Source organism: Coenobita brevimanus, chromosome 51 (genome assembly GCF_032717465.1).
Source record: "Coenobita brevimanus isolate Jiangsu-jjx chromosome 51, ASM3271746v2, whole genome shotgun sequence".
In the NCBI taxonomy this organism is placed as follows: Eukaryota; Metazoa; Arthropoda; class Malacostraca; order Decapoda; family Coenobitidae; genus Coenobita; species Coenobita brevimanus.
In genome coordinates this window covers 1,758,162-1,770,921 of record NC_137004.1, presented here as the reverse complement: position 1 = coordinate 1,770,921, position 12,760 = coordinate 1,758,162, and the positions used below count along the sequence as shown (strand labels likewise).

The window sequence follows — 12,760 nt, the reverse complement described above, 5'->3', positions numbered from 1 at the left end:
GCATGACGCGTTCGTTGTTGAAAGATTCCATGCACATATAGTGCAGGCCGAGCCATACATTAGCCCGGTCAGTGGTGTATGGGCTGATTAATAAATAGTAAGTGGGGAGGACAGAACCTGGGGAATGCCCAGCACACACGTCCTGTCTCCTGACTGGCTTCGTGGTGTGTGTGAGCATGACGCGTGTACCAATACATTTTGACAGACTGCACACAACACACCAAGACTGGGATTCACAAATTTATGGTTAACTGCCACTCGTAATTAGGATTTGTTTTTGCAAGAAGAAGAATTAATATGCGAAAGGCGATCAGAAATTTAGGGATGAACTATGTATGGAGAATAGGGGATGTAGACGACAAAGGTTACATTTATATATATATATATATATATATATATATATATATATATATATATATATATATATATATATATATATATATATATATATAACCTGGTAGTCCAAGGATTGTCCGTATCCTACAGGCGTTTGTGAAGCAAATTTGAGTGGAAAGACAGCTGTTGATGGTTTTACTGAGAAGCAGAGCCAGGGATTTTAAAACCTTGTATGATAAGTGAATGAATGTGTGGTTCCAAGTTTGTGGGCCCTCTATTGTACTTAAGTTATTGCACCTATTTATGGGTGCGACACACTTCATTTTATAAACGGGAAATAGGCAACTGATATGATGATGATTGCTATGATGTTGATGATGGTGGTGGTGGCTTGTTTCAGTTTGAAAGTAATTTTCATAAAGCTCAAGCATCTTTGTTGCCTTAGGTCAAGCTGGTGGGACAGGTGGGATAGGAACGGATGGAACCGAGGCTCTGGGACCCCCTCCACCACGGGCAGGACCACCCCCACCACCACCACCAGCACCACCACCACCACCACCACCACCACCACAGCCAGGACCACAACCAGACTCACCACACCTTTCAGAACCACCACACAGTCACCACCCAAGGATATCAAGAAGACATACAAAGATCCAGTAAAGCCGGCTGGTAAGTTTAATTATCATTACTAATATACCAGTAACATCGTCAATTAAAGGACACTATGTTCGTAACCGAATGTAAGTGCATATTAAATTTATCATTCATTCATCATCTAGTCCAGCATTGTCCGGTTAGGACCTTAGGCTCGGACGGAGACTAGGATACTTGGTCCAAACACTAAAGGCAAAAGTGTTGCTCTTGCCTGAGCGACATTACGTGACCAGTAAATCCAAACTGATCCTCGAAAGCACACTCCATGGGCCACATCCGAGCTGAGCACCGTACCTCTCTAGACTACCAGTCGAAAAAAAAAAAAAATGTAGGAGAGCAACAAGGGCAAGCCTCTATTAAGTGCGTTAGGGTTTATGTCCATACAGTATAATGTTGTATTAAGATAAATTTTGTACGTCGACTAGCAAATAATTTAAAAAAAAATTGTAAATAGATACATTATTCTTGGTTATTTTACCCATTTAGTCTGAACTTTCCTCTATAACTGTAGAATCCACAAGGGAATATTTATAGTTTGAAGCATTGTGAGAACTTTTTGTGCCCTCAGATGGCGAATGTGAGGACAGGATCGCCAACATAGCAGGCAGCCTCACCTGCCGGGACTTCTTAAGTTCATACGGGACCCGCTACTGTGATCACCGCTACATCCAGAAGAACTGCTGCCGCTCACAGAAAGAACTATGCAGTGGCCGTTAATAGTGGTGACAGAGCCTGGCCGCGGCCACGCCAGGTGAAGACTCCAGCACTAAGGCCCCGGACATCTTCAGGCCGAGGCCGCCCTCTCTCGTGGCCCTGATGCACCAGGTGTCCATGTATATTTTGGCTGCACACACTGTGGCTCCCGCCCAGTGTTCTCACACCTACAGCTTTTCGTGGTGGTAGCCAAAGCACCCGACTCTCCTACCTTCGTGGCTCTTCTCATCGGAAAGGTTTATGAGTTTACACTGAGTATACCAGCGACTGTGTGTAGTTCTTTAGACGAGAGAATTGTTAGAAAGTGTCATCATCCGTGGAGCCCCATCACCCGAGCCAAGACCAAATTGTCAAAAAAGCAAGGGGTCTCAGGGCAAGGGTTGCGGCAGCACCGGGTCCTCCGGGCCGCGGCGGCTTGCTGGCGAGGCGACGGCACGGGGGTGGCGTCCTATAGGGCCCGGTGCCGCCACAGCACAGTACAGTAGCTACCCCCACGCCCGTGTCCTTTGTTACATCACAACACTGCGCCCGTCATGCTCACTCCACTACATCAGTGCTGCTCTACACATTCTTCTGTACATGCTGTAGTCTCCAAAATCATACGAAAGTCCATTTTCTGCAATATGGTATATGTGACTCCAGTTCAGTTATACGAGTAGGCCTATTTATAATACCATATAGACTGTAGTTAAATCAGCTACCATGAAGAGAGATAAAGTGAAGTTTGGTGGAGTGTGCGGGTGTTGTGCTGGCCCACCACGCAGCCACCACACCCAGTCTTTCCCAAGATGTTTGTGTACATGAACATCATCCTCTGAATATAGTTCATAGAACTAGACTAATGTACATAGTTGTTGATTTTTATATATAAATCTCAGTTTCTTCTAATGTATCATAGCTTTATCGACACTGAAAGTCACTATGCAAAGTGATAGCCCTCCTGTGCAATTCCTCTGAAGTTTTATCTTTTTGCTTCCTCTAAGGTTGAGTATGGCAACGACACTTTATTGTAAATAACTACTTAGACCTATAATATTTATATGTAAGAGTCTTAGGATGAATGAGCTCCCTTTTTCTCGGTTCTTAAGTTTGGGGATGCTTAAGGCGCCCCATCGGTTCTTCAGTTGTTCCTGGGCTCTTGGGTGTAGAGGGTGTGGGTAGAGCCTAGCCTAGCTTGGCCCCGGAGCAATTAAGAAGCGTCACACAGGCTGCTTGCAGGTCAGTTGTATTTCTCGTCAGCACGCCTTCTTAGTGTCCTCACAAGTTTGGACGTAGATTCACAACCAAACTTTTGATCAGTTCCCTGTCGTAACTAAGAATTTCTTTTACAGGAAGGAGAAGGAAAGTAGGATGCAGAATTTGCCCACGATTCTTGTTGTTCCTACAATTACATATCTTGGTTAGGACTGGAAAACTGACGAAATACTTTGTTATTCGCAGTCCAAACAACGAGTCACATTTATCAGAATCAGACTGAGCTCATCGTTTTCAGGGACCTAGTCTGTCTGAAAGCTGTTGCTGATGATTACAATATTGAAATATGACACGACTCCTGAACAAATAGCTGTATTTCAGTGTTATTTATATTTTATGTACAATATGCATTTTTATAAATCAAGGCCAACGTCACTGACAAAGATATTAGAGGGTTATCTTTATGGACAAGATAGTTCCGAGTGCTTCCTGATATCGCTTCAAAGTATACTCAACTTGAAATGACAAAAGCAAAGCGCACGCGTCGACCTGAAAACTATTATCTGCTGGACGAAAATATGACATTAAGAAAAAAACATCCCATCTGTATGAGAGACTACGAGTATATCAAACAATCTATCAATACCTTGTGTACATGACAGTAAAATATAATACTCAGCTCAGTCTTTGACAACACACGAGCCGCTCTTGTATGGAGGCAATTTTGCAAAACCGTCATAATTCCAGACCAAACGATGTGGAGGGTGACAGGTGCTATGTAATCCCCTCAATACGATGACGTCTTTGATATAATACTCTCCTTATCTCCAGGCAAAGCTCAGGAGAGATTTTTTTTCGAAGTGGAGATATCGGATACAACCTTCATAAACTCCTTCACCACTAGAGTCTTGTTGTGTGCTGAGGGAAATCGTCTAGAAGTAGCGAAAGTAAACCGTAAGTGACGTCATAGGGCTGAAGGGAATACACACGGGACACCGAGCCCTCAAATTACCTTTATATATTTGAAATGCGTCTGTTTAATGACACTGAGTTAATTAGGCAATAAATATTTCTGTCTTCTTGATATCAGTAGGTTTATGTTTTAAGCATGTACTGTGAAACCTCGTTAGTCAAGTTATCGTTATTTATTGCGTGTTAACTGTCGCCCCACCAGAAGTAACTTATTTTTTACACTTTGTAATGGTGAGGAAAGTGATACCATACTGTCGCGTTCTAATGCCACATAATTCAGTATTTCATCCACCAGTTTTCATTGAGGTTAAGAAGTGACTTTTTTGTATTCAGCATGATTATGGAAGCTGGACTGACTGAGTTTTCATTAACCCAGTTGATCCACCAGTCATGTTCATTAGAGAAACCATGAACATGGGTAAAAAAAAATAAAAATGAAGAAAGATAAACAAGCTTCAAGTGCAACTCTAGGAGTGAGTTGTTTATAAAACTGTCTTCGCAAACTCATCCCTGTTGTCAGTATCATTACGGTTGATATTCCACTTTGTACTGCTGCTGTAAATTGTACATAATTACAGCTCCGTCTTGTAATGGGAAGTTTATAAATAATGCTAATTGGATGTTCATCAAGAAATCGATGTAAGCGAAGTATTTTTCTACAATGGCTTTATACAACAAATCTAGCACACGTGCGAGTGAGCGGCAGGGTGGTTGTGCTCATGCTATACGAGTATTATGTATGTGGATGAATGTAGCGGAATTTTATACTACTGGTAAATAAATTATGTATAATGAAGCGAGAGAGGGTGTTCGTATATGTGTGTGCATGAACTTGCTGAAAAACGTGTACTTGCTGAAGAATGTGTACAACATTCTATACCACATCTGAACCTAGAAGAGCATTAATGTGAAGCTGAGGTCAAGTTACTTTTCACCATTCACGTATCACAGTTACTTAGTTAATTCATCCAGTAAACGGCAGCTCCATTCATCATGTTCCTGCAGCAAACAAACATGCAGTACGTCAAGACTGTCAGGTGCGCCGCCTGTCACAACTCTTCTATCCACTGATGCTGTCCCACGTTCAAATGCGACAAACGAGGTTTTGGAAACTTAGCACTTACAATATGTCTCCATGGGCCGGTTTCTCGTCGGCTTAGTAGGTTTTCTTACACCGCTTCCTTACTTTTTTTTATTTCCATCTCAAAATTCGGTAATCCCTTGTATGCCTTTTACATTCCTTATTTTACCTACACAGCTGACAATCCTCAAACAGAACAACATTAAAGTGACATTATCTAGAGGTAAAATGGGAAGGAAGAGGTGCCAGGAAGCCTCCTTTGATGACGGAGATACGGGCCCAGGATCTTTTCATGCAAGGATGTGGAAGACGTGCACAGCTGAAGTCACAAGTCCGTGGTACATTGGATGGCTTATTGTGTAGGCCATGACAACAGTTATAAGCTTCTGTTAGTTATTGTTTATCCATTTGAATGACCTCCCCCCCAAAAAAAAATTATAAGTAGTGATCATACTATAATGTTACTTAAGCTTTCCCTTCTTCCCTACAAAGGCTGATACTTCAAGCCTTCCACCATTAACCTGTGAATTCAGTTGTACATGATGGTTTCCGATAGCCATGTTATGCTTTTTTTTCCCCCCTGCGTAAATGAGCTTTGGCAGGACTCAATCACGTGTGTGTGTGTGTGTGTGTGTGTGTGTGTGTGTGTGTGTGTGTGTGTGTGTGTGTGTGTAGTTGCGGTCAATTATTTTTTTACACTGGGGGGTCGGAACTTGAGAAATTCTAACTCACTTTTAACTGGATAAACGTAGCAAAGACTTCGCTAGGCTTTGACAGTTTCGGGACAGTGTATATGAACTACTGGCCATAACTGTACATATGGGTGTGTAGTAAATGTATATGCGTATGTGAGTGTGCGGCAACAGTGCATGGGTAGGTGGGTAAGTTCAGTATGTGTAAATGAGTGAATGTGGGTGTGTAGTAAGTGTATGTGTGTATGTGTGTGGGTGTGTGCATTATGGGTACATGTGTGCGTGGTCTGGCATGCAGCTGACGGGTTCACCTGCTAGCGAGACCCTCCATGTTATGTCAGAGGCCAAAAAGACAATAAAGGTGTCACACAAATCTGAACAGTTTTATTTCTTCCATCCCTTCCACCTAAACCCTTTCGTCTTGTTATCACCTCATCATTTTATTCAGGCAATGGGACACCTTCTGTAATTCTTGCTACACACACACACACACACACACACACACACCGCACTCTGCCTCAGGGGTAACGCTCTCGCCTGCCATCTGGTAAGACTGTGGTTCACGCCTTGCTCAGGTTGCAAAAAGTTTCACTGACGGAGCGGGTTGTTACTGTCCCCCTTGAGCAAGAGGATGGGTGTGTGAGTGTGTGAAGGTCACAGCCTTGTCCTTAGATCAGAGTACATGAGCTCTCAGCTCTCTTCCGGGAGGGTAAAAAGCTGACGATCACGACCATCACGTGATCCTGACTGACTCAGTGAATTACACACACACTTACAGTACATTAACCCATTCATCATCAGCGCGTCATTTTATATAATTTTATTATCTCACCGCAGCCAGATGAGCCTGATACATCCTAAAGGAGACTTCTCGTAAAGAAGAGGGTATTCCTGTATATCCAAAGAGATACGTTTTATTTCACTAATGCTGTCTCTAGACGACTTAATTCTAACTAAGATAGGCACCTAGCAGGGAAGGGCTTAATGAAATCTACAGCTAACTCCTCCAGTTTGAAAACAAAAAAATCTAAAAGGAATTAAATCGTCTGGTGGTACCAAAGATAAAGTACTAAATACGTCACCGGCCTGAGATTGTAAAAAAAAAATCAAAACTGTGATCGTTAGATTTTAAATATATTCATGCTACTGACAGACGATTGCGTAAAACTTATCTTAAACTTCTGATGATGTTCAAAGCAGTGCATTAATCGTTTTAGTACATCACGTCCTTAATATTTTGATCTTAGTACTGCCAAAGGGGGTGTATTCATGCTAATGGGAAACCCCTCACAACAATGGTGAGCTCAGAAAGGACGACCGGCCTTGCCTTTTCTAGGGTCACTCAATTTTACCATGATATGTTCGTGCCCTAATGGGACACGTCCATGATTCAGTTTTTGCTCAAATGTTACACCAGAAGGCATTTGAGTGGCCCCAGTGTTCCTCTAGTCGTCCTACTCGTACACACTGCTGGCAAGCGGCTGAGAGACGTAAACAAAGATTTGAGTGTTTTCAGCATCAAAGTACTGTCCTCACAGCTGGGGCGGATTAACCACTAAGTTGACTAGACTGCAAGCTAGGCCCTCACCCATGCAGGAGCCCTATTTATAAATAAGTGGATTAATGATGAAATATACAGCAGCTGGCATCATACAAGATCCAAAGATGGTCATTAAAATCTTTATATGGCGGCCCGTTTACCCCGGGTAGCTGGTCCCCATTATAGTTTAGCCCATGACCACCAGTGAGGTTGATCCGGTCTTACCTATAAACTGTGTATTAAAATTTTGAATATTGTTATTTTTCACAACCTTAGAGAAATGCAACACAGTGAGAGAATCAATATATCAGACAGTCTGGAAAATATGGAAATGTCAGACAGACAGACAGACAGACCGACAGACAGACCGACACTTAAATTTCCCACTGATTCTGCGCATATTCAGATACACAGCATAAAATGCACTGCGAGATTCGCGTAGTCCAGGACTTTTATGCATGGTTGCGGGGAGTAAAGACGTGTTTTCTGAGCTCTCCTCTAGCTATAGAACTGCCTCATCGGCATAGATTTTGTTTTTTCCGCCACTAGGGCGTTTTTATTAAAGTTAGGCTAGTTAGTACTCATTCTCCTCCCTTCCCTGTTTAGAGATACAATAGGTGTTTGTGTCTTTTCCTGAGTTTACCTTTGCTTACTCGCCCACGGAGGGTCCCCCCCACTGATCGCTCTGGGGCGTGAATCGACACGGTCGGGCCTCCCTGTAGTGGTCTGAGAGGACCACAATGTTGAGTCTCTGCACTGTGGAGAGGACAACCTCAGATTTAGATGTTTTGCCCCTGGTTGTTTGTCCCTTGTTTATCTTCTCACCTTCTTCACACTTCCTCCGTTAGGGGGGAGTGGTACTATGGAGGACGCCCCTACTGCCTCCCCCCCCCCTTCAGGGGAGGAGACGGTCCTGACCGACCCCCGACTGAACCACTGACAGACTGCTCCCAGACTGAACGGCCCCAGACACGCACCCCTCTAGACATCAATGTACAGAACGCCTCCTTCGTTTTACTTCATGCTCTAGGTTCCACTCCCCTGTCCAGACTCAATCCCTTCATTGTCAAGAAGGTGATTGACCACTGTGCTGGAGAGGTGGAACAAGTAAAAAAACTTGGAAATGGTGACCTCCTAGTAAAGACATTCAATTCTGCTCAGGTTAAAGACTTGCTAAAGCTGCGCAAGTTTCACTGTCATGATATCGAGGCTAAGATCCCAACATCCATGAATTCCTGCAAGGGTGTTATCACTTGCAGGGATCTCATGGTGATGAGTGAGGAAGAGATCATACAGGAACTTGCCCAGCAAGATGTAATTGATGCCAGATTTATCACTCGTTTCCAGGAAGGCATAAGGACGAAGACAGCCACAGTAGTCTTGACTTTTGGGAAAATATCTCTACCTACTAATGTGAAAGTAGGATATGAAATTGTTAATGTCAGACCGTACATTCCCAATCCCCTTCGTTGCTCAAAATGTCAGATTTACGGACATCACAAAAAGACTTGTCGAGCTTCGAACGTGGTATGTGGCAAATGCGCGGCTGTAGGTCACTCTGCTGACAACTGTACATCCGAGACTGAGTGCTGCTTTCACTGCAAGGATGCTCACTCCACTTCCTCGAGGGTTTGTCCCAAGTGGAAGGAGGAGAAAGAGGTCTGCACAGTGAAGGCAACTGAGGGCATTTCCTTTTACGATGCAAGGAAGAAGGTGAAGGAGTTGCATGCAACTCCCAAGCCTAATATCTCCTATGCATCGGCGGTTGTGTCCCGTCCCGTGATGTGCACCGTTGAGACACAGACTGACCTTACATTCGCTCCTCATGCCCCACGCCCTACCTCTCAGTCTAAGCCTCCTGTACATTCCAACTCTCTTACGGACATCCCTGTTGCTACTTCATACTCTCAGGCTGCCGCTGCTCCTTCGCAGTCAGTGCGGCCAAAACAGAAGCCTGACAAGTCTGATAAAATTAATTTGACCACCCTCACTAAGCAGTCACGTCCTCATGTCCTTCCCGCTCCTGGTCCAGCGAGGGAGAGAAAGAATAGCTCTTCCTCGGTGGAGTCTGGGAGCCTTATCATTGACGAAAATATGGAAGTCTCCATGAACAAGCACCGGGAAAGGTCCCCCGGTAGCCACTCGCCTGGACGCGGGGGGCATAAAAAAAACTAAGCATACTGGCCACCCTCGTAAATCTTAAACCGCCGCATTCACCTTATTACAGTGGAATTGTAGAGGTGTTGGGAACAAGTTACAAAATATAGCAATCTTGCTGTCAATACACAGGCCAGACATTATTTGTTTACAGGAGATGCGCCTGGAGGATCATTCTGATCCTCCACAGTTCAAACACTATCACTCGTATAGAAGATATGAAGGCCACGGAGTTTTTTTTTTTTTTTTTGTGAGGAAGAAGGAACCAAAGGCAACGAGCCTGCAAAACTATTCCTTCCAAGAGAAAAACAAAATATAAGAGAGAGCCAAATTCAAGATCCGATCATTTCCAGATGCATGGACACACTGCGTTTGAAAAACTGGAGATCATAGGAAATAGGAAATACAGACAGAGGGAGACAGTTCCAGAGCTGACCTGTTGCATAAATGAAGAACTGGGAGTAACGGTTAACTCTTGCATTAGAGAGTTGGACAGAAAAGGGATGAGAGTTTGCTGCTAGACGGGTGCTACGTGCCCGTCGTAGGGGTGGAGGAATGCATGCAGACAGTTCAGAGGAGCAGTGACCATTGAAGTAGCGATAGAAAAGAGATAAAGATGCAACAGTGCACAAACTCACCACCGCGCCGATCGTCGCCCTCCCCGACTACACCCTACCCTTCCAACTATATACAGATTTTTCCCTGATGGCCATCAGCGCCGTCCTCGCACAAGTGCAGGAAGGACGAGACCACATCATCACCTGTGCCAGCCGCACCCTAAATCAGGAGGAGCGGAACTATGCTGCCACCAAGCGGGAGTGCCTGGGCATCATCTGAGCCTTGGAGCATTTCCGGGCCTATCTTTCCGGGACCCACGTCACAATTATCGCTGACCACAAGTCGCTCCAATGGCTCTGCCAGTCTGACGTTCACAATGCTCAGCTTATAAGATGGAGGGAGATCTCCTATCGCCCCGGCAAACTCCACACTAATGCCGATGCACTTTCCCGTCTCCAAATCCACGCCCTCCAGCCCGGATCAAAAGTCCTCGCGTGGTGGTTTCCAGCTGTGCCCGCAGACGGGAGACGGGTAATAGCTCCACCCCATGGTTGGTGGTGGTCAGCTCGCCCGGAAGGTAGTCTCGCTTTCCTGCTATGGTGGCGGCGGGCGAGCTCCGGGTCATAGGGGCGCGCGGACCGGGCGGACTTACATCCCTGTCGCCCGGAGTCCAGTCGCGCTGTATTTGATCCTCCGTGGGCACCTTCTGGGGGTGTTGGGTTGCCCTTTGTGGTACTGCACTGCATTTTAACCACCACCCCCAGTAATCATATCCACACTCGGTAAGACTCCTAGAACGAGGGCAAAACAGTGAATCAGTGAACTCCCACAGAACCAGGAGCTACTAAAGTGAGAAACTGTGTACGGTGGAATATCCAGACCTGAACTCCCACCCCTAGCCATACGGCACTAGAATTGAGACAGTGAACTGTTGCCATACTCACTCACACTGATATAAAACCTATTGTGTCTGTCCCGTATCCTGCGAGATACGCTCAACTAGATCAGCAGTCCAAGGATTGATGTGACATAAATATTGTGCGATTCTTTGCCTGTTCCTGTAACTAATAATTTGTGAATATACGTGTAGGTTGTTGCTGCGAGTTTTTATGCCCTGGTCCTCTTATGTTTGCGTTTTAGTCCTGGTCTAGAAAAGGGCTCAACTATAAGCCACGCGTTTCTAGGACAGGAAGCCGCCCTAAAAACACCTAGCATAACAATGATAATGATGAAGTTATCGTTTTTATGCTTTCAAGGTATCATTTCAGTCTGAGATTAATTGCACAGCAATGTCCCCTCCCTTAGTACTGAGTTTTATCAAAACAGAGAATGAAGTGTGATTGGTAAGAAGCATGTCTTACACTTTACACGCACTGATGCACGATAATTACTACTAAATTTGTTAATACGTGATTTTTTTCGATTTCATGTAAAAACCAATTAAGCTGTTATATTAATATTCTTTCTGGAAATCACTTCTTACAGAACAAAATGCAGTACTGCTGTCTCTTGATTTAATTCAAACGAACTGTGTGTGTGTGTGTGTAGGAAGACGTTCGTCGACGTAAGAGCCCTGAAGTTGTTTACATCAGAGAGAGTGGAAGAGGAGACCCTATTTTGCTTTAAAAAATCAGTCATTAGCTGTATTATGGGAGACGAAACGTGGGCTAACATTCAGTTGGTGAAGAGTAAGAGGGAGAGATTCAGAGAAAAGATCAAAAAACGTAAACAAGAGAGAGAAACGATTTTAAGCTCGGTGGCTGGAGGCAGCAGTAGCCCCAGCTCCTTCCTTCCTGCAGTCCCAACAACTACCTCACCGCCACCTCTGCTCACTGGTAAGGCAGGCGTGTTGTACTGGTCGGGGCCACATTATTGGATCACAGCAAAGTAGCTGTGAAGCAGAATTACGGGTTGCGACACGACTAGCCATGATATAGCCACAGAAAATATAATTGTACAGTATAGACTATTTTCTACAATATTGGACCACAAAAAATATTTTCCATGACATAGGACCACGAAAAAACATAATTATATAGACAAGGAATATTTTCTTTGAGGAATGTGGAAAATACTAAGAATTCATCATCCAATCCTACGTCACCCCATGAGCCTTGGAGCCTGGGGCTAGGCAAGTTGTGGAGAGGATGGAGGGTGAAAGACTGACGAAGAGAGTGTATGTGAGTGAGTTGGAGGGGGGAAGAGAGAGGGGGAGGCCGAGGATGAGATGGGGGGATGGGGTGGAGAGGTATATGAGAGAGGGGTGTGTGAGTTGGGAGCGGGGCAGTGAAATGGCGGGGTACAAGGTGACGTTTAGGCGATTTGTTTGTGGCCACCCCGAACAGTTTTGAGGCATCTGGCAATCGATAGATTGATAGCTACAACATTCCTCTCTAATAATACTCGTTTTTTTTTTCTCAACCAGATTTTTATTTCTCTGTGTTTTAATTGGTTTACATTTTTTCCTGAAATGTCCGAAGTCGTCCCCAAGTCCAAATTCACCCCACTTTATGGTACTCTCTAAGGCTTTCATAATTATTAATACTGTATTTATTTAAAATTATTACCGGTATTATGTATGTCATGATATGTTAGATGTTTAGTGGTCAAACACGAAATATTCCTTATTGAGTCGCCTAATTGTCCACACTGTTTTGTACCTCGTCTGATGGGTGAGAATCCGTACCTCAAATGATAGTGTTCGCTCCACTTATGACTAAAATGCATTAGCTAACCTAAGTCTAAAAACGGTACAGTAAGCTCGCCCCGAATATGTTCTCGCCAGACGCGCTCGCAGTTATACACGGTTAGTGCTGGGATACGTATAAAAGATTAAAGAACCATTACGAAAACTATAAA

The 12,760-nt window shown here is 44.3% G+C and overlaps 2 protein-coding genes across 3 annotated transcripts in view; both read left to right on the top strand.

The window, feature by feature from the left end:
• The window catches only part of LOC145400283 (A disintegrin and metalloproteinase with thrombospondin motifs like), an 87,692-nt gene extending 85,982 nt beyond the window's left edge, over positions 1–1,710 (top strand). Inside the window, exons 15-16 of the mRNA XM_080272841.1 lie at positions 782–1,008; positions 1,562–1,710. Coding sequence (XP_080128967.1) covers positions 782–1,008; positions 1,562–1,710 — 376 coding nt within the window. The remainder of the gene's footprint in view (positions 1–781; positions 1,009–1,561) is intronic.
• Positions 1,711–11,490: 9,780 nt separating this feature from the next.
• Mettl3 (methyltransferase like 3) overlaps positions 11,491–12,760 on the top strand; it is a 74,624-nt gene continuing 73,354 nt past the window's right edge. For both annotated transcript variants that reach the window (XR_013897404.1, XM_080272752.1), the window contains exon 1: positions 11,491–11,736. Coding sequence is in view for 1 of the 2 variants with exons in the window: in XM_080272752.1 (XP_080128878.1) it covers positions 11,550–11,736 (187 nt within the window). In the remaining variant the exon portion in view is untranslated. The remainder of the gene's footprint in view (positions 11,737–12,760) is intronic.